The 20,455-nt window shown below is 58.1% G+C and overlaps 8 protein-coding genes across 8 annotated transcripts; 4 read left to right on the top strand and 4 right to left on the bottom strand.

Annotated features, from left to right (window-relative positions):
• Nucleotides 1–559: 559 nt before the first annotated feature.
• Nucleotides 560–1,320, bottom strand: K452DRAFT_218483 (uncharacterized protein; the record flags this gene model as incomplete). The annotated part of the gene is made up of 2 exons (XM_033536359.1): nt 560–1,207; nt 1,261–1,320. 2 exons carry the CDS (start codon nt 1,318–1,320, stop codon nt 560–562), a joined length of 708 nt encoding a protein of 235 aa, XP_033402612.1.
• Nucleotides 1,321–1,580: 260 nt separating this feature from the next.
• K452DRAFT_294428 (uncharacterized protein) lies at nt 1,581–9,187 on the top strand (the record flags this gene model as incomplete). Its single annotated transcript, XM_033541698.1, has 6 exons — nt 1,581–1,781; nt 1,836–3,806; nt 3,859–4,224; nt 5,383–5,691; nt 5,745–8,748; nt 8,808–9,187. 6 exons carry the CDS (start codon nt 1,581–1,583, stop codon nt 9,185–9,187), a joined length of 6,231 nt encoding a protein of 2,076 aa, XP_033402611.1.
• A 1,190-nt stretch (nt 9,188–10,377) lies between these two features.
• Nucleotides 10,378–13,157, top strand: K452DRAFT_219102 (glycoside hydrolase family 3 protein; the record flags this gene model as incomplete). Its single annotated transcript, XM_033536397.1, has 3 exons — nt 10,378–10,985; nt 11,100–13,028; nt 13,109–13,157. Coding segments are annotated over 3 exons (2,586 nt in total), but the record flags the coding sequence as incomplete, so codon positions are not given.
• Nucleotides 13,158–13,382: 225 nt separating this feature from the next.
• On the top strand, nt 13,383–14,173 carry K452DRAFT_72421 (uncharacterized protein). The gene has a single exon (XM_033547060.1). The coding sequence runs from the start codon at nt 13,607–13,609 to the stop codon at nt 14,027–14,029; it is 423 nt and encodes a 140-aa protein (XP_033402609.1). The 5' UTR covers nt 13,383–13,606; the 3' UTR covers nt 14,030–14,173.
• K452DRAFT_72428 (uncharacterized protein) lies at nt 14,069–14,499 on the bottom strand. The gene has a single exon (XM_033547061.1). The coding sequence runs from the start codon at nt 14,358–14,360 to the stop codon at nt 14,109–14,111; it is 252 nt and encodes an 83-aa protein (XP_033402608.1). The 5' UTR covers nt 14,361–14,499; the 3' UTR covers nt 14,069–14,108.
• Nucleotides 14,500–14,638: 139 nt separating this feature from the next.
• K452DRAFT_323950 (uncharacterized protein) lies at nt 14,639–16,469 on the bottom strand (the record flags this gene model as incomplete). The annotated part of the gene is made up of 4 exons (XM_033544672.1): nt 14,639–16,111; nt 16,159–16,245; nt 16,296–16,342; nt 16,391–16,469. 4 exons carry the CDS (start codon nt 16,467–16,469, stop codon nt 14,639–14,641), a joined length of 1,686 nt encoding a protein of 561 aa, XP_033402607.1.
• A 1,042-nt stretch (nt 16,470–17,511) lies between these two features.
• K452DRAFT_283099 (uncharacterized protein) lies at nt 17,512–18,993 on the top strand. The gene is made up of 2 exons (XM_033539713.1): nt 17,512–17,693; nt 17,859–18,993. Exons 1-2 carry the CDS (start codon nt 17,522–17,524, stop codon nt 18,875–18,877), a joined length of 1,191 nt encoding a protein of 396 aa, XP_033402606.1. The 5' UTR covers nt 17,512–17,521; the 3' UTR covers nt 18,878–18,993.
• Nucleotides 18,994–19,592: 599 nt separating this feature from the next.
• K452DRAFT_283098 (uncharacterized protein) lies at nt 19,593–20,373 on the bottom strand. The gene has a single exon (XM_033539712.1). It carries the CDS (start codon nt 20,124–20,126, stop codon nt 19,623–19,625), a length of 504 nt encoding a protein of 167 aa, XP_033402605.1. The 5' UTR covers nt 20,127–20,373; the 3' UTR covers nt 19,593–19,622.
• Between the last annotated feature and the right edge of the window lie 82 nt (nt 20,374–20,455).

The following is a 20,455-nucleotide window of genomic DNA, read 5'->3' as shown; positions in this document are numbered from 1 at the left end:
TTTTGGATGTGGTTTTTCTTTGACGCGATGCAGATTACCTTTTTTAGATGTATTTTATTTACTGTTTTTGAGGATGATGATGTGGTTATTGTTGCTGTTGCTCGTGAGGGTTGCGTGCTGCTGCGTTGCTGTCGTTGACGGACGTTATGTTAGTAGATATTAGGTACAGTTGTTTTTGGCTGTAGTTGTATAATGCTAGATCCCAGCCGTACTACTCTGTAGGTGAGGAGGCCGCTGAACATATGTACGGATATGTGAAATTCGGCCATCTTTTTGTGCAAGTCTGAGGTCACAAAGGGTAGGTGTTGATGCATGGAAAAAGCTTTCTTCATAATTATCTAATTCGGCTTTAATGAGCCATTTTTCGGTGTGCATATATCTTGAACTTAATCAATGTCTTATTTTTCTATACAACTGGGTTTCCTGTGAGACCACGGGTATCGAGTGGAGATATCGGTGGAGTGGAAAAGGTCTTTACAATATTAAACATGCCGAGTAGTGTAGCAGTATCCAGGTGCCGTTTCTGGCTTCCAGGTAGTACTGAAACTCTTAGTTGTCTTTACTCTTTAGAAGCTCCCGTGGTGCTCCGATCGGCGGTATTCTCTGAATCTGAGCGTTCGATGCGTGCGATTTCTGCCCGCTCTTCGGCCACCATCTCGCGAATCTTCTTCCTGAGCTCTTGCCTCCTGTGCTCCTCTTCCTGTACGTGAGACTCCAGCACCTGAAGCTTTTGCTGAAGCTCCTCGTTCTGCTTCTGGAGCTCTTCTAGCTTCTCGTCCACCACGTCGCGACGTCCACTGGCTTTCCGTCTTGACCTCCAAGCTTCGAAGACGATAACACCGCCGGCGACCAGGAACATGAATCCTTCGGAGATGAAGTTTGCGCCCATGTCTATGGCCTTTGCCTCGGACAGCGGGCGTACTCTCGGCCTTTTGTGTCTTTCCTCGATCGCCTCCTTCTCATGCTTGGCGGCTTCCTCGTCGGCCTTTGCCTGAGATTCCGTTTTTACTGTAGGCACGGGGCTATTCGCGCGCTTTCTCCTTTCCTCGGCTTCCCGGAGCTCACGCTGGATCTGCCTGTCGATGATGGCGGGGTCCTGCAAGAGACCTACGCGCCATCGCACATCCAGGCGATGCAGGCCTTGCGCAAAGGAAACGCAACGTCTGCGGAAGATATCATGGTCGCGCGCGCGCTTTTTGATGCCGTTCTGGGGTCCGGATCAGTGGTGGTTCAGAGGGACGGGATCGCAATGGTGCTCACGGCTATGGGCTTGGCAAGGGTGCGGATGAAGAGAGAGCCGATCTTGAGAGTGAGAGACATGGTCGCGCAGAGGCAAGTTCAGGTCAAGGCCTTTGCACGCGCGCGGGTGAGCGGATTGGAGACCAGCGACCAGCGCAGCGCTGCCACTGCGTCATGGTCACCGCCGCCGGGGGGGTTGGTGCCTTGCATTTTCGGCCGTGCTTCTCGAGCGCTAGCGGCCGGTTGCTAGGTGGCCCGCGTAGCGTGTTTACGCCCGACCGACCATTTTCTCCCCCGTCGTGCTTCATGCCCGCCACGTCGCACCCCCTTCCACCCCCTCAATGTCTGTCCACGCTGAGCCGCCGCCGCCGCTGGTACGGGAGCCCCGTCGCTTTGAATATGAGACCGCCGAACAGTTGGGGAAGGGTGGCTTTGCCATCTGCCATCGCGCCACTCTGCTCGACCAGGGTAACCCCACTGGGCGGGTAGTCGCGCTCAAGATTGTCAAGTCCAAGATGGAGCCCCCAAAGCTCGCGCAAAAGGTGCAGTCTGGCTTTGCAGATTGCTGCAGCTAAAGTGTTGCTAACTACTTCAAGTTTGTCACAGAGCTGCAGATTCATTCCAAATTGCATCATCCGAACATCGTCGACTTCTATCGCGCCTTTTCTTTCCAAGACAGTACTTACGTAGTCCTGGAGATATGCGAAAACGGCTCCCTCGCCGATATCTTGAAAAAGAGGAGATGCTTTACTATGCCCGAGATCCGTCGTTTCGTCGTCCAGACGTGCGGCGCAGTCAAGTACCTCCATCACCGGAACATCATTCATCGCGACCTGAAGACCGGCAACCTCTTTCTGGATAAAGACATGAACGTCAAAGTCGGTGACTTTGGCCTCGCCGCCGTGTTGGTGTCGCAGAACGACCTGGGGGCGCGGAGGACGACCATGTGTGGAACCCCAAACTATCTAGCACCCGAGATCCTGGAGAAGGGAGGGAGGGGACATAATGAAAAGGTGGATTTATGGGCGATTGGAATTATCGCTTACACCCTTGCTGTGGGAAAGGCGCCTTTCCACGCGCCAAAGAGGGAGGATATTTACAAGAAGCTTCAGACACGCGACTACCAATGGCCGGAAGTCGGCAAGACTACAAACGACATTTCACAAGACCTAAAAGACCTGGTAGGGTCGTTGTTGGTCCACGAGGACGACCGACCAAACCCGGATCTCATCGTGAGCCACGATTTCTTCCGGCTTGGATATACCCCTTCTCGCCTGGATGTCAGGTACAAGCTAGGCGCGCCGAAGTGGCAACCCAAGCCGTTGTCGTCCGAGGCACGGGCGAGGGGGTATACGGACGAGTGGTTCAGGATATGCAAAGAGTCGGGCGTTGGCGAGCTTCCGGATGGCAGGGTATTTTCCATCATCGGTGGCAGGAAGATCAGATCCGTGGTCAAGGACTGTGAAAAGGAACTTGCTTTAGGCAAGCAACCCGTGGTGCCCATTCCGTCCGACATCGTTTACGTACCATACCCGGAGCGCGAAGACTGGCCCTTCCCGACCTCAAATGCAGGAGGCCTCAGCGAGATTGTTGAAGAAAAAGAACCCTCCCAGGACGCATTGGCGGAAATTACTGCTAACGACCGCGCGCAAGCTGCAATTAGCAAACCGCCGAAGAGAGCGACCAGTCGTCAGCATAAGGAGAATTTTGCTCCTCAACCAATGCAGACTGGAGAAGTCCTTGAAAGGCCCAAGCGTACTCGGACCATGCAGACGGCAATCCGGACTGTGAGCTCGAGTAGGCCATCTCGTCCATCGCGAGAGATCAAGTCGGCACCAGAAATGGCATGCATTGATGAGAAGCCCGCGAGTAGGACACCGCCAACTTCTCCAGATGATAGTGAGGAAGCCGTACGGCCGACTCACAAAGACATTGTGAAAGTTACAAAGAAGCAGCCGGAGAGAGTCGATTCGATGGATCTTCCTCAAGCACGGCCTTTTGTCTCAGACCCTGATGTGGTACCGCATAGCGATCCTTCGACAGTCCTTGCCCGCGCATCAACGTTCCGGAATAACATTGCGCAAGCTTTGGCGAACAAGCCCAATCCGGTCCGTAAGCCAGCAAGCTCATATCATCTCCCATTTGTCAGCAAATGGGTGGACTACTCCCGTAAGCACGGCGTAGGCTACGTTCTAGAAGACAACAGCATCGGCTGCCTTCTCAACGCCACGGCGCGAGATCCGGTGACGCATGTCGTGGTACGCAACGGCTATGATGAGCTCAAGTCATTGCATAGCCAGATTACCTCCATAGACAAACTTCCTCTGGAGTTCTACGCGGACTGCGGCGATGATGGCATAAGAAAGACCGAAGTCTCCAGAGATCGAAAACGGACCACAGGTATCCTATGGTCAAAGTTTGCAAGGTACATGTGTAATCAATTGAGGCAGCCAACCCAAGAGGATTCTTCAGAGGACAACAGCAACAAGAAGCCCACGACTTTTGTGCGATTCTATCAGCGCTTCGGAAGCGTAGGCATTTGGGGATTCGAAGATGGCGCATTCCAGGTATGCGAATACATCCTAGTTATAAGAAAATCAACACTGACAACCCTTGCAGTTCAACTTCCCAGATCATACAAAGCTTGTGCTTTCACCAGATGGCTGCTACTGTAACTTTACCTGTCTCTCCGTCGAGGCTGCAGAGCATCTCGCCGCATGCGGCGAGCTGCCATTCAAGTACATTAAGCAGCGCAATCTCCTTTCCAGTAGCATCCGTACACTTCTACACTCCACTGGCGAAAAGGGAATGGTTGTAAGGCAGATTGCCAGAGCAAACCATTTGAAGGAGAAGCTCCGCTTTGTCACCACCGTCGTGGATGCCTGGGTTGCCGGCGGCGGCCTCGGATGTGCGTCCAGCGACACCGAGCAGCTGAAGTGGAAGGGACCACAGCTTGAGGACGGGAAGAAGCAGGAATGGGTTACGGTTGGGCGTTATGGTGGTGATGCTGCCAGGACGGCTTGAGCGTTCCGAGTTGGATTGTGCACATACCCCGGGGGTGCTGGTTGATCAATGTTGAGGGTGTTAATATTTCAGGACGTCCCTTTTTGTTTTCTGTTTCTATTGGTAGCGGTGGTGTTGGAGGAAAACCTTGGACAGCGAGCATGGCGCTGGCGCTGGCGTTGGATTACTCGCGGTTGCTTTTGTACACTCCTTTTGGCGGACGGAGTTCCTAGCCTCGGAAGTAACGAATTCCCTTTACTAGTATACACACTATACCCTGCTGATCGCGGGTGCTTCGGGTGTGGGGACGGATCGTTCCTTGCGGAGATGACGAGGGGCTGAAACCTGACGAGATTATCGAACAAGCTCCCCGACGGCCAGACGGCCTTTGCTGGCAGTACTTGGGCATCAAGTGTAAGAGCAGGCGGTATCAGTCTGGTTGGCACAAGCTTTTGGACGTGCAGAAATCCCGCAGCGGAAGGGGCGGGCCTTGGCTGGTGAGGAGGACTCATGAAACGGGTGACGGGAGAGTGAGGGTGCACACTACCTACCTACGTATCCGTACGTCTATGGACGAGGAGACGATGGCAGCTGGTGCAGCTGGTGTTTTGGTAGACATGTCGGTGCATGCTCCGACTCGTCAACTGTGGGGACTGGGGATCTCCAGACGGGCGCCACGTAGGTAAGTGTCGGTGGTGTCGGCGTCGCCACATGTCCAGGCAGCAATAATCGCGCGCAGAAAGGTAAAGTGTGGTTGAGCTTGCGCGTCGATATAGCACCGCCACAGGGTGTTCATTAGGCCGCGCCTCTTTCGCTCAAGTGCCCAATGACGTCCAAGTGGTCATTTCCACCCTCCGTACCTTACCGCGCCTCCATTGCGATCACCGTTGCGCGCAACCCCTCCCCCTCCTTACAACTCCATTCTCCCTAACGGCCTCTGCTCTCTCGTTTCCCGAGGCGCTGTTTTCTTTGGCGCCCACACTGTGTTGATACCCGGGCCCACGCTAGAGTGCGTCCCAACCGCATCTGACTCCGTACCTGACCGCATCTCAGAGCACTCCCCCGACGCACCATGGTAGGCCACCACCCGCTCCACCCTTGCCGGGCGCGCATCCAGGCTAATCCGCCCTCCTCGTACAGGCTGTTTCCAAGCGCGCGGGGCGCAAGAAGGATGCCGGCGGCGACAAGAAGGCCGCTGCCTCGGGCGGTGGTTTTTCCAAGAAGGCCGTCTTCGAGACGACCAAGAAGAAGGAAGTTGGCGTGTCGGACCTCACCCTGATCAGTAAGATCTCCAACGAAGCCATCAACGACAACCTGAAGAAACGATTCGACAACCGCGAAATATACACGTACATCGGCCATGTGCTGGTCTCGGTCAACCCCTTCCGGGACTTGGGCATATACACGGATCAGGTGCTGGAGAGCTACAAGGGCAAGAACAGGCTGGAGGTAGGCGCTTCATACGCTCACGCGCCGGTTGAGTGCTGACCTGAGGACACCAGATGCCCCCGCACGTCTTCGCCATTGCCGAGTCTTCCTACTATAACATGAACGCCTACAAGGAGAACCAATGTGTAATCATTTCTGGCGAATCGGGAGCAGGCAAGACGGAGGCTGCGAAGCGGATCATGCAGTACATCGCGAACGTATCCGGAGGCACGAACTCGTCGATTCAGGAGATCAAGGACATGGTGCTAGCCACCAACCCGCTGCTGGAATCTTTTGGTAATGCTAAGACTCTGCGGAACAACAACTCCTCGCGCTTCGGAAAATACCTAGAAATTCAGTTCAACGCACAGGGTGAGCCTGTGGGAGCTAACATCAACAACTACCTGCTGGAGAAGTCGAGAGTTGTTGGCCAGATCACCAACGAACGTAACTTCCACATTTTCTACCAGTTCGCAAAGGGCGCGTCGCAACAATACCGAGAGCTTTTTGGTTTGCAGCAACCAGACGCCTACGTTTACCTGAGCCGGTCGAAGTGTTACGATGTGGACGGTATCGACGATCTGGCGGAGTTTAAGGATACTCTCGAGGCTATGCGGATTATTGGGATGCCACAAGAAGAGCAGGACGACGTTTTCAGGATGTTGGCAACTATACTTTGGCTCGGCAACGTCACATTTGTCGAGAACGACGAGGGCAACGCCGCAATAGCAGACCAATCGGTCGTTGACTTTGTCGCTTACCTCCTGGAAGTTGAATCGGCGCATGTCAACAAGGCCCTCACGACAAGAGTTATGGAAACCAGCCGCGGTGGTCGGAGAGGGTCCGTTTACGATGTCCCGCTTAACCGTGCGCAGGCGGGTTCTGTTCGGGACGCTCTGGCGAAGGCTATTTATTTCAACATGTTCGACTGGATTGTCGCAAGAATCAACCAGTCTTTGGTAGCAAGAGAAGCATCATCACAGTCGATCGGTATCCTGGATATCTACGGTTTCGAAATCTTCGAGCGCAACAGCTTCGAGCAGCTGTGCATCAACTACGTCAACGAGAAGCTGCAGCAGATCTTCATTCAGTTGACTCTGCGGGCTGAGCAGGAGGAGTATGCGCGGGAGCAGATCCAGTGGACGCCGATTAAGTACTTCGACAACAAGGTCGTTTGCGAACTGATCGAAGAGAAGAGGCCCCCAGGAGTCTTCGCTGCCCTCAACGACGCTTGCGCGACGGCGCACGCAGACCCAGCCGCTGCCGACGGTACATTTACTCAACGTCTGAACGCTCTCTCTTCGAACCCGAACTTTATGCCTCAACAGGGACGCTTCGTCATCAAGCATTACGCTGGTGATGTCACGTACGCTACCGATGGAATGACGGACAAGAACAAGGATCAATTGCTTAAGGACTTGCTCAACTTGGTCGGCCAGAGCTCTAACCGCTTCGTCCACACCCTTTTCCCTCACCAGGTCGACCAGGACAACAAGCGCCGGCCGCCCACCGCCGGCGATAAGATTAAGGCATCCGCGAACGACCTCGTTGCCACCCTTATGAAGGCGTCCCCCTCTTACATCCGGACAATCAAGCCAAACGAGAACAAGTCGCCCACGGAATACAACGAGGGCAATGTCCTGCATCAGATCAAGTACCTCGGTCTGCAGGAGAACGTCAGGATTCGTCGTGCCGGTTTTGCTTCGAGACAGACGTTCGAGAAGTTCGTCGAGCGTTTCTTCCTGCTTTCGCCAAGACTGTCGTATGCCGGTGAATACACGTGGACGGGTGACTACGAGACTGGTACCAAGTATATCTTGAAAGACACCAGTATCCCTCAAGAAGAGTTCCAGATAGGTGTGACGAAGGTGTTCATCAAGACCCCTGAGACGCTGTTTGCTCTTGAGACGATGCGTGATCGCTACTGGCACAACATGGCCATTAGGATCCAGCGCGCCTGGAGGAACTACCTGCGTTACCGTGCCGAATGCGCCACGCGGATTCAACGCTTCTGGAGGAAGCTCAATGGAGGCAAGGAGTTCATTGAGCTGCGTGACCAGGGCCACACGGTGCTGGCAGGCAGGAAAGAGAGGCGACGATACAGTTTGCTTGGTCAACGTAGGTTCCTCGGTGACTATCTTGGCATCCAAAACCAAGGTGGTCCAGGCTCCGTTATCGCCCAGTCGATCAATCTGGGGTCTGGCGAGGAGGTCCTCTTCTCGTGTAGAGCCGAGACACTCATTTCGAAGCTCGGACGCTCGAGTAAGGCTGAGCCTCGCACGTTGATCCTGACCAAGAAGTCCGTGATCCTCGTCAAGCAGGCCATGGTCAACAAACAGATTACCATCATGGCCGACCGGACCATTCCTTTGGGATCGATCAAGTTCGTCAGCTGCTCGAACCTCAAGGACGACTGGTTCTCCATCGGAGCTGCCTCGCCGCAGGAGCCGGACCCGCTGGTGCACTGCGTGTTCAAGACGGAGTTCTTCACTCATTTGAAGAACACAACCCGCGGCGCCACTGAGATCAAGATCGGACCGACGGTGGAATACAACAAGAAGCCGGGTAAGCTTGCCGTCGTGAAGACGCAGAAGGACCCCGCGATCCCTGCGAACCAGGACGCATACAAGAGCAGTACCATCCACACCAGCCAGGGTGAACCGCCAGACTCAAAGTCCAAGCCCACACCCAAGGGCAAGCAGGTCGCCAGCAAGCCCATCACGAGCGGCAAGCTGCTGCGTCCCGGTGGACCTGGCGGTGCCCCCTCGAAGCTGGCGTCTCGTCCGGCACAGCCCAAGCCCAAGCCCGCACCTGCGCCAGCAGCTGCACCAGCGGCTGCCCAGCCAAGAGCGGTTCCTCAGCCGGTGGCTGCCCTCAGCAACGGTCCTGGCCACGCTCGTACCGCTTCTTCGTCATCTGGACGCGCACCACCACCTCCGCCGCCACCGCCTGCGCCGCCTGCAGCGGTGCCAAAGGAGCCGACCTACAAGGCGCTGTACGACTTCAATGGACAGACGGGCGGCGAGCTGAGCATCTCGAAAGACGAGATCATCCTGGTCCTTCAGAAGGAAAACAACGGTACGTCGCACTCCCCTCCAACCCAACAGGTAAGAAGCAAGACTAACACACACGCACAGGCTGGTGGCTAGGCAAGCGGCTCGACGGCTCCGACCAAGGCTGGACGCCCTCAGCCTACCTCGAAGAGCACATACAAGCGGCGAAGCCGGCGCCGCCACCCCCGCCGCCCGTGGCGTCGCGACCGGTGCCTACGCCGCCGCCGGCAGCCAACGGCGTCAATGGCGCCGCCAAGGCAAAGCCCAAGCCCCCGGCCCCGCCTGCGAAGCGCCCGGCTGTGCGCTCCAAGCCGGCGCCGCCGCCTGCGCCCCGCGACTCGGGCTATTCGGGTGAGGGCAGGGCTGAGAGCCCCGCGCCTAGTATGGCGGGTGGGTTGGCGGAGGCGTTGAAGGCGAGGCAGGCGGCTATGCGGCATAAAGAGGATGAGGACGAGGAGTGGTAGATAAGTAGATAGATGGTGGGGTGGGTGGGGTGGGTGGTGGTGCGAGCGGGCATGGTTGTCTTGTTGTTGTTGTTGTTGTTGTTGTTGTTGTTGTCGTTTACTTTACCCTTTTTCTACTAGCTCTGTGTCTGTGTGTTTGTGTGTGTGTGTGTCTCTTTTGCTGCTGTTGTGTGGTCTTTTTTGCTCTCGTAGTCTCTTTTCTTTTCTTGCTCTTTCTCTTTTGCGTTCGAGAAGAGGGCGGAGTTCGTTTGCGCTCGGGTCGGGGTGTGCATGGCGTACGTACTCACTGCTGCGTCACGGTACCTAGAGATTGATTGATTGATTGATAGACGGGCAGACTGCATATTAAGATAAATTTAAACTGTATGTGTTGTATGTGTGTGTGGCTATCAAGTTATCTATCGGGTTTCTTCCTCGTTGGAGTGTTTTGTCCTACGGAGTACGTGCGTATGGATGTATGTACGAGTGTACGTATGTGCGTATGATGGATGTACGGAAGCATGTACCTAGATAGGGACAGCCATGACACCGACCCATGCATCCCTGTCCACGCGCGCAGGTGCGAAGAACATAACTAAGAACAAGGTTTGATGTTCTGTTTATTTACGTGGTGCTGCAGGCCGTACCTAAGGCGCAAACGCCACGTGCAGAGCAAGGAACCTATGTAGCAGGGCGGGCCGGCACGCAGGCCCGCCAGCGCCGGTAGCGCGCCCGAAGCGGCGCGGAGGGGGCGCGTCCGGGCCGAGCGAGCGCAGCAAGGGACGGAGGGGCGGCTCTGTGCTGCTAAGGGCTAAGGCGGATGAGCGCGCCGGGTTCCTTGGTGCTTCCATGTTGGTGGGGGTGCGGTGCGGGTTAGGGAGTGGTGAGAGTTGTGGTTGTCGTGGTGCTGGTAGTGGGTATTTAATGCGGCGGTTGCTGCGGCGGTTCGATGGGAGGGTATACCGCTCGTTTGGAAGCTTAACTACTGCTGTTGTCATGTCTCCGCCGCCTATCGCTATCGATGTCTTGGATGAGGAGGGGAGGGAGTTGGCGGCTGGGAAGGGGGATGGGAAGGTGGACGAGGGCGTGGTGAGGGAGGTGCTTGGGAGGCTGTCGCTTGAGGAGAAGGTTTGTTTGTTTCACTCACTCGCATTTCAATCCGTACCAACACTCACACCATCCACCCCTTCCTCACCACCGCCTAACACGCGCAGATCTCCCTCCTCGCCGGCGCCGACTTCTGGCGCACAGTCGCCCTCCCGCAGCACGGCATCCCCTCCCTCAAAACAACGGACGGCCCCTCCGGCGCCCGCGGCGAGTTCTTCAAAAACGGCACGCCGGCCGCGCTGTTCCCTTGCGGAGCCTCTCTAGCCGCGACCTTCGACGCCTCGCTGATCGCGCGCATCGGCGCAGCGCTAGGCGAGGAGACGCGAGCGCGCGGCGCCGACATCCTGCTCGCGCCCACCGTCTGCCTGCACCGCTCGCCGCTGGGCGGCCGCAACTTCGAGTCCTTTTCCGAAGACCCCGTGCTCACGGGCGTGTGCGCCACCGCGTATGTCAAGGGCGTCCAGGGGACGGGCGTCGCGGCTACCGTGAAGCATTTTGTCGCTAATGAGCAGGAGACCGGCCGGATGGGCGTGGATAGTGTCGTCGGGGAGAGGGCGCTGCGCGAGCTGTATTTGAAGCCGTTTGAGATGGTTGTGAGGGACGCGGGGCCTTGGGCGCTGATGAGTGCGTATAATAAGGTTAATGGCGTGCAGGCGGACATGTGTGAGTTTACGTTGGTGGATGTGCTGAGGAACGAGTGGGGGTTTGATGGGTATGTGCCTTTTTTGTCTCTTCCTTTCTCTTTCTCTTCCTTGCTCTCTCCCCCACTCTTTCCATGGATAGAGACCACACGCACAACCTCAACTCACCCACTAACCCCTCCCAGGCTCGTCATGTCCGACTGGACCGGCACCAACTCCGTCGCCGAGTCCATAACAGCGCGCTGCGCGCTCGAAATGCCGGGCCCAACGAAATGGCGGGGCGAGCGCGCCCTGTCCGCCATCCACTCCGGCGCCCTAACAGCACAAGCCGTCGACGCCGCGGCGCTGGATCTCCTGCGCCTCGTGCAGCGCACGCGCGGCTTCCACGGCGCGAACGCCGTCCCCCCGACCCCGAAAGAGCGCGCCGACGACAAAGCCAGCACGCGGGCGCTGATCCGCGAAGCCGGCGTCGCAGGGCTCACGCTGCTCAAGAACGAAGGCGCCGTCCTGCCCGTCTGCCACGGCGAGCCGGGCCCCGCCGGCAGGAAGACAAAGGTCGCGGTGATAGGGCCGAACGCGCGGCGCGCGGTTGCCGGCGGCGGCGGCAGCGCCAGCCTCAATCCGTACTACCTGGTGTCGCCGTGGGAGGGGCTGGAAGCGCAAGCCGCGGACGCGGGCATCGAGCTGGTGTATGCGCAGGGCTGCGACACGGCCAAGTGGCTGCCGCTGGCGGGGCCGGTGTGCAGCGTGCGGGACGAGTCGGACGGGGCGGCCGTGCAGGGCGTCACGCTCGAGTACTACTATGGGGACGGGTTCGAGGGCGCGCCCGCCGCGGTCCAGCACAAGAGCACGACGGACCTGTTTCTCTGGGACAGCGCGCCAGCGGCGGTGCTGCCAGCGTACTCGTTCCGGGTGCGGACGACGCTGACGCCGCGCTCGACGGGCCGGCACAGCGTCAGCTTCTCGAGCGTCGGGCCCGGCCGCCTGTTCCTGGACGGCGAGCTGTTCATCGACAACTGGGACTGGACCGACGAGGGGGAGGCCATGTTCGAGGCGTCGGAAGACGTGGTCAAGACGGTGCAGCTGGAGGCGAACCGCCCCGTCGCCGTCCTCATCGAGAGCACCAACGCGATCCGCCCCGCCAGCAAGCTCAAGCCCGGCGGGCCCACGCACGCGTACGGCGGCGCGCGGCTCGGCTACCACGAAGAATCAGGGGCGGACCTACTCGCGGAAGCCGTGGCCGCCGCGCAGGCCGCAGACACGGCGCTCGTCTTCGCGGGGCTAGACGCGGAATGGGAGTCCGAAGGGTACGACCGGCAGACGCTGGCGCTGCCCAAAAACGGGTCTCAAGACGCGCTCATCGCCGCCGTCGCCGCCGCCAACCCCGCCACCGTCGTGGTCAACCAGTCCGGCTCCCCCGTCGCCATGCCCTGGATCGACGCCGTGCCCGCGGTTCTGCAGGCCTGGTACCAAGGCCAAGAGGCCGGGCACGCGCTTGCGGACGTCCTGCTCGGTCGCCACAGCCCCGGCGGCCGCCTGCCGACGACGTTTCCGCGTGCGTTGGCGCACACGCCCGCCCACGCCAACTGGGGCGCCACGGAAGACGAGCGCGTCGTCTATGCTGAGGGCTTAGGCGTCGGGTACAGGCACTTTGACGCGCCGGGGGCGGAGGCGCCGCTGTTCGCCTTCGGGCACGGGTTGGCGTACGCGGAGTTTGAGTACGAGGAACTGCGCGTCTCTTCGCCTGCGTCTCCCCACACCTCCTCCTCTTCCTCCTCTTACTCTCCATCCTCTTCTTCCTCAACAACCCCACCCCTCCCCCTCCTAACCCCAACAACCCCCCTAACACTAACGCAGCAAATAACGAACACGAGCAGCGTGACAGCGCCCGAAATCATCCAAGCCTACATCCACACGCCGGATTCGCGCGTCCCCCGGCCAGTGAAAGAGCTCAAAGCGTTCGCGAAGCTGGAGCTCCAGGGGGGAGAAACCCGCTCCGCGGTGCTGCGGCTCGGGCGCGACGCCGCTGCGTTCTGGGACGAGGAGAAGGGGCACTGGGTCGTTGAGAAGGGACGGTATGAGGTCTGGGTTGGACGGAGTGCGGCGGATGTGCGGTAAGTGTGTTTTTCTTTTTAGTTTTTGGGTGTGGGTTTGGGGTTTTGGTGGGTGTGGCTGACGCGAAAGCCGCTTCTAGACGCAAGGCCGCGTTCGAGGTCAAGGAGACGTTCTCCTGGGTGTTTTAGACGGCACGGCACGGCACGGCACGGCACGGCGGCGACCTCTGTCGAGATTGTCGAATAGGACAAGGCGCGGCTGGCTCGTCTCGTCTCGCTGCTGGCTGAGGCAATGCCGGCGCCGTGGCACTCAGATGCGTGCGTGCGTGTTGCGTAGGTGCTGCGCTGTACGTACAGCGCTAGCGTCTTTTGCAAACGACGTTGGTATGAGAAGGAGAGAAGGAGAGTGGAGAGATGGGTGAAAGGAGAGGAAAGAAGGAGGAAAGAAGAAAGGAGAAAGGAGAAAGGAGAAAGGGAGGGTGGGTGTAGCTGAACGACTGACTGGTTGACTGACTAACGACGGAGCGACGACAAATGAACAAGACAAGGCAGGGCAGGGGGATAGCGCAAAATGCCTATGAATTTCTTTAGCTGTTACAAACGATGTGGTGCCGCATGCAATTGCCTCAAGTACTCCAATGCCAGGCCACGCTGAGCAGTTCAGTCCAACCCAATCAAACACCGTGCCGAACAGGACAGGACAGGACAGGACAGAACCGACAACCCTCACAGCCAGCGCCACGCACACGCCTATCCAAAACCAAAACCAAGCACCCACGAAGCCTCTGGCCCTTACACGCTCCCCGCCTAACACGTTCCCCCGCTACCCCAACCCCAGTGCACTACTCCCACTGCCAAAGACCAAAGAAGCCAGGGGTGCAGTACCTGACTTCGACTCCAACCCAGCCACAACCACCGAGAACGGCACAGCCGGACGCGGCACGCACGCCCGCGCGCTGAAAACCGTCTACGAGGGAGAGAGAGGAGAGGGAAGACGCAAAGAGGACACGAAAGGGAAAAGGAAAAGGAAAACGACAGAAGCGCGCAGCCAGAGTGATTAGTAGAAGAGGCAGCGACGCCCAGGACCGCGTCTTCTTGATGGGTATGTAGGAGCTATGAACCGTACCGTACCGTAGCGTATTATAGCGCTGCACATCCGCCGTACATATCGTGCTTCACACCGCACACGCGCCTACCACGCAGCACTGCACTGCACTGCACTGCAAGTCCCCAGCTCGTCTTTTCCCCTAACATAACAAATACAGCGTAAACCCTGCAAGAAGCACAACAACAAAAAAAGGAAACAGAGATAGTTTTTCGCAAGCTGTGTAGGCAAGAAGCCCATTCTATGGGGGCTGCGCTGAGAGCAAAAAAAGAAAAAATCTCCAACATGGGAGGAGGCTTATGCCATACAGTTTTTAAACGCAAAAGAAAAAGAAAAAGAAAAAGAAAAATAAGAAGCAAGATGCCGCTTGATGTAGTTGGTCGCGCGTACAAGATGGTTGTCGCGTCGACGCGAGATGGAAACGCTAGCGAAAACAGGGCGCAATGGGATATAACCGTGTTTTTGGAGACCAACTCAGATTGTAGGAAAGAACGGGAAGAGACGGAAAGGAGATGAGAAGAAAGGAAAGTGGAAAGGAAAGGGCAGAGGCTGGCTGGTAGAGCCTCTACCTGTTGCTTGGGCTGGGGTCGCGCGTCGCGTCGGTGCTGGGAGGACAGCACTGGTTGCCGTTGCCGCAGTCGCCGCCGCACTCGAGCAGGCAGGCCTCGGGTTCGTTTTTGCTGCGGATGCTGCCCGTCTTGCTGGCCTGCTTGGTGATCTGCCGGCCAACGGGGTGGTTGTCGCCATCGCACGTGTCGGCGTCGCTGCTCCCTGAGCCCTGCACGTGGTCGTGTTCCTCGTTGAGGCAAAACTCGGGCTGGATCGTAGACGAGTGGATGCCGTATCCGTGGAGGCACTTGCGGATCGTGCGCGCCAGCTCCATGTACCGCGCTGAGCCCTGGCCCTTGAAGTCGAACTCGACCTGCACGTGCAGCGAGGCCACAAGCTTGGTGTCGCTGAGCTGCCAGACGTGCAGGTGGTGGCAGCTGATGATGCCGGGCAGCTCGACAATGTCGGCTTCGATATCGTCGACGTCAATTCCCGCAGGAGCGGCCTGCAAGAGAATGCGGGACGCCGCCTTGCAGAGCGGGATAGCGGAGCAGAGGATAATGACAGTGATAATGAGCGAAATGAGGGGATCCGAGTAGAAGCGCCAGGAGAAATCAGTCAGCCAAATAACGAGAGCAGAGGCGATGACTCCGACGTTGCCAAGAGCGTCACCCATAACGTGCAAGAAGACTCCGCGCATGTTCAGATCGCCGTGAGAGTGTCCGTGTCCGTGACCTCCTTCATGACCCGCATCTTGCTTCTGATTGTGCCTGTGGCCAGCGTGCATATCGTGGCTATGCGTGCGATCGTGATGGTGCTGAGATTTCTTGTCGGAAGTCTTGTTGCCCTTGGACTTGGAGAGCAGAGAAGTCGTCTCGTTCGGTGGGGTGTTCTCTCCACCGTTCTCATCCGTCTCGCTCTCCGACCCAGAACCAGACTCCACAGACTCCAAACGGGCAGCGTTGATGATTTCGTTTCTGAAGGACGCTGGGTGAACGGGGAAATCGCCGAAACCCCTGGACCTCGACCTGCTGTGAGCATGACGGCTGCGGCTCGTCTCTGGTCTCTGCGTCCTGTCGCTGGATTCCTCACTAATATCCACCGAGCGCCTGTTCATAGAGCTGGTCTGGGGCCAGCCGCCGATTCTGTTCTGAGGCAAGATGTCTGCGATATTTCCCCCTTCGTCCGCGACGGCGTGAACCTCGTGAGCCGCATGGCTGTGTCCCTCCTCCGCAGCACCGAGCTGGTCCGTAGAGCCGTGCGAGTGGTCGTGGCCTCCGGGGCCGTGGCTATGACCGTGGTCGTGGAAGAGGAAAAGTCCAAGTATGTTGGAGGCAAGACCGAAACATCCAACAATTAGCACGAGCTTCGGTTGGCTAACTTCCTGCGGCTCGACGAGGCGCTGAATGGCTTCGAGGAAAATGGAGAGACAGAGGGCAACAAGGAAGACGCCGTTGATCAAGGCGCCCAAGGTTTCGGCACGTTGGAACTGGAAAGTCAGAATATTGCGCTAGATGGGATATAAGAAGTGCTTACGCCATAGGTGTAGCGGCGCGACTGCGTCTTTTCGTTCGCCACCTTCACAGCCCAGAGACCGACACAGAGAGAGAGGACATCGTTAAGCTGCAAACGCGTCAGTAGGCGGGATGGTTAGGCCGAAGGATGCAACGTACCATATGAAACGAGTCGGCGACGAGAGCAAGAGAGTGAACAGCATATCCTGGGAAAGGTCAGCGCAAGCCGCCGAATGGAGCGAGGAAGCACATACCAACCACCAGTTCGAGCAGAAAAAAGGCACTATCAATGCCCAGCAGGATCATAATCCTGTGCGACTTTGAGAGGCCCATGGTGGCGGAGGAGACAGGGAGATGAGCGGAAGGGAGAGGCGACCCTCGTGGCACGCGTGAGATCAGAGAGCAGCCGGAGGAGAGGGAAAGGTAGAGAGGAAAAGGATCAGAGAAGATGGAGGAAAAATAAGCACGGGCGGAGGAGGGTAGGACGCATTATCACGGATCCGTACAGCCACAAATCCTAGCTCGCGAACAACGGAGTGGACCAGACGTCAAAGCTCGCCGGGCTCGGGCCAATCACGTGTGGGAGCCAACGACGTCAGCCCCGCATGCCCGTGTACTACGTAGGTAGGTAGAGGCTCAAGACAGCTAAACAATCACTTACTCCCGCAAAAACTTTCCACAAACTGTCCGTAAAACTCTCCGCGAAACTTCCCGCAAAATAATCCCCGCAGCTTCTTCCTTCTCTTTCTCTTAACAAGTGTGCGGTTTGTCAGCAGTCCACGCCCAGCTTTCACGTCAACAACCAATGCTCTTGTACTCCTCATGCATCGCTCTGTGCAAAACAAACGTGCTCAATCACCCCACATTGTCCGGTTTGGGCCAGGGACTTTTAATTTGGAACCGTTGCCCCACAGCCCCGTGCTTGTTTACCGCAATCCCGGTAAACTCCTCGTCATAGTTATATCCATCCCCTCTTTGTCGCCGGTACTCTAACGACTCCATTATCGCAAACATGCGGGACGGTGATACCGCTATAGGTTCAATTGGCGTCAATGATATTGTTGATCTCTAGAGAAAGATGATACACAAGTAGTCGGAGCAGCATATGTGTCTGGTGAGACATTACCACATGTCTTGATAACCTTGGTTCGAAGTTGCGTGGTTTCATACTCTAGATACCGGTACCGGAGAGAGCCATGAAATAATTCCAAATTCCTCGGATGGACTTCGACCGAGTGCCATTGTTTGATCCACCCGGGCCCTACCCGGACCCGGACAACCACCCCACGCCTTCAGCCCTACCCGCGCCTACACCCCACAGCGCGCAACATCATCCCACCGCAACACCAAACAATGTCGTAGCGCGCCAGTATCACGACGCCACCATGGCCCCTCACATCCCAGATACGTACCTCTGGCTCGGGCTGGGGGCGTTTCTCTACCTCGCCGTCAAAGGCGTCGCGCACGGCCTGCAAGCCGTCTACGACCTGACCGAAGTAGAGCAAGCCGAGACGACGCCGCCGAACGGCCTCGAGCAGGGCACCGAAGACGGTGAGCCTCCAGCGCGGGCAACAACATCCTCAGTATCTCAGCAGCAGTGGCGGCAGCAGCAGTGGCAAGTGGCGGCAGCAGTCGCCGCCGCCGCCGCAGCCGCAGCCGCATCTCGGCCCTCTGCAAGCAGCCAAGCTGACGCGCTGTGCGCCCGGCGCACGCCAGACATACCGCTCGCGAGCCTGCGCATCCTCGCGACACAGCACGCGAACCTCGAAGTGCGCAAAGCGGCGACGAGCATCATCACGGCGCGCGCGCTCCAACACCCCCCCGTCCTCCGCCGCATCCTCGCCGACGCGCGCCGTCCCGCCGGCTCCCGCGCCCAGCGCGACGCCCACCACGCACTCGCCCTCCTGCGCGCCGTCAACGGCGTCGACATTGAGGACCTCGACCTCGACGAGCCCCCGCGCCACGACGACCGCGACCGCTCTGCCCCGCCGCCGCACCACCATGACCATGGCCGAAGCGGCGCGTCGAGGCACCACCACCAGCGCCACCAGCAGCACAGCAGCCGCCGGCGCGGCCGCGCTACCAGCCCCGACGCCGCGAGTCAAAATGCCGTGGTCGGGATGGGCGAGGTGCGCATGGGCGACGGGGAGGACACGGCCGCGGAGGTGGGCTTCTCCACTGGCGGAAGCACGCTGCAAGAAGCCATTGACGCGGTGATAGGCGGGGAGGAGGCGCCGCGGCGGCGGCAGCAGCAGCAGCGCCAGGTCAACGAGCGCGCGCTGCGCCGGCTAGAGCAGGAGCACGAGCAGTGGGACCGCGAGCGCGAGCTAGCGGCGACACCGCACGACGAGCGACGCTTAGAGCGGCCTGCAACTGCGTCTACGGGGACGACTGCGACGGCTGCTGCTCCGTCCGCTACCACTACTACCACCACTACTACTACTACTGCCGATGCTGCTAACGCCACCGCGCCCACAGACCCCCCTCCCCCCATCTCCGTCGCCGAGCGCGACGGCACCGCAACCGTGGTCCTGGGCAGTCGGCCCTCGGCATCAGAGTACCGGCGGCGGCGTGAGCAGTCGCGGGCAGCGTTCCGGGCACTGCGGCCGCGCAGCACGGAGAGCGAGGCGGAGGTGGCGCGGCGGCGGCAGCGGCGCGAGGCCGTTGTTATTAACGAGGGAGATAGGCCGATTAGCCAGGAGGATATCATCCAGAGGCCTATGGGGAACGGTGGGGTTTGAGTGGTGGAGAATGCTAGGAAGGGGAGGGGTGTATGGGTGTCTATATAATGCGTTTGACCGGGGGGATGGTTGCAGTATATATACCGACACCGCATGAAAGGAAACGAAAATGGAGGGAGGAATGCTATAAATAAGGTTCTAACGTGCTAAGGTCGGAAGGGGAGGTATTGTTCATATCCCTATGGTGAGTGGTGCTCCGTAGAAGCGAAAGCATGTCAAGTTTCTCCAAATTTAAACATTATCCTACTTGTGAGAGCATGTAGGTATGCTTGCGGTCCACTTAAAACGCTCCCTACAGACTACTCCATAGGTGGATCCAGAGGCAGCGCTCATGGCTAGGTGCGTTGCTCACGAGGGGCATGTAAACAACAACATACACTCCGACCATTGTATGACATATAGCATCATGTCCAAAACTCAACAATTCAGCTAACGTCCGTCATCGCGAACCGAGATCCACCGTATAGCGAGACAGGAGACGATGCAAGCAGCCCTACAGAGTACTCCTCGCCTAGCTCTCAGCCCGAGTCCTAGGTATAGGTGAAAAGCTCTTAGAGCATGCACAGACTCTACACACCTTAACTGGGTCTCTTCTTCTACTCCGTACAAGGATCACCATCTCGCTTCACGGTGAATCTCGCTTCACGGTGCCGGACGTTAAACCATTCCAAAGCTAAACACTTGATTACGACATTACTACCCCATTCCCCAGAACCCTCGCACCGAGCCCTCTTAGCAGAGCTAACTAAGACCTGCGCTCGCCCTTCCCCCAGCCCTCAACCTCCCCCTCCTGCACCGCACACCACGCACTCAGCGGATCCGCCCAAACATCCCACGTGCCAACCCTGCCCTGGTCATCCCACCCCCCCAGCACCCAAACAAACCTCTCCTCCCAGCTGCGGCCCGTCCGCGTGCTCTCAAAAACCCCGCTGCCCACAACCGTGACCGTGTTCGCGTCGGCGTCGACGACGAAGCCTTCGGGGCCAGGGAAGCTGTCGCCCCGCAGCTGCATCTTGAGCGTTGAGGACAGCGTCTCGAAATATGTGGCGCATTCGTGCGCGCCGTGGAACCGCCGGCCCAGGAACGGGAGTTGCGTGCTTGCCCACGAGGGCCCGTGCTCGTGGATTGTGGGCGTCGACGTGAAGTAGCGCGAGAGTAGCTCGCTGGGTGCCGGCGGGTTTATGAGTGCGTGGCTGAAGGCGTGTGCGGAGGCGCGGAGGAGCGAGGTGCGGTCTTGGTCGGTGGGCATTTTGGTTGTTGTTGGTGGAGTTGTTGGTGGTGTTGTGGTTTCTTTGTGGTGTGGTGTGATGTGTTTGTGCTCGTGGATAGAGCTTGTCTCGTAGTAGTAGTAGTAGTTGTTGTTGTTGTTGTTGTTGTTGTTGTTGAGGTGGTGGTGGTAGGCTGATTGCAGAACTGACGAGTAGTGGATTGCTTTTGGATTATTTCTGCAGCTGCGACGGCGAGAGAGAGTTAAATAAGGCTTTGTTTAGTGTCTTGTTGTGAACGCCCGAGAATTTTGGAGCTGGATGAGCTCATGGAAGCTCCGGGAGCTGTGTGGAGCTTTGACGTTGTACGCCG

Source organism: Aplosporella prunicola (genome assembly GCF_010093885.1).
Source record: "Aplosporella prunicola CBS 121167 unplaced genomic scaffold K452scaffold_2, whole genome shotgun sequence".
In the NCBI taxonomy this organism is placed as follows: domain Eukaryota; kingdom Fungi; phylum Ascomycota; class Dothideomycetes; order Botryosphaeriales; family Aplosporellaceae; genus Aplosporella; species Aplosporella prunicola.
The sequence above is the reverse complement of the archived record's forward strand: the minus strand, read 5'-3'. Positions and strand labels throughout refer to the sequence as shown.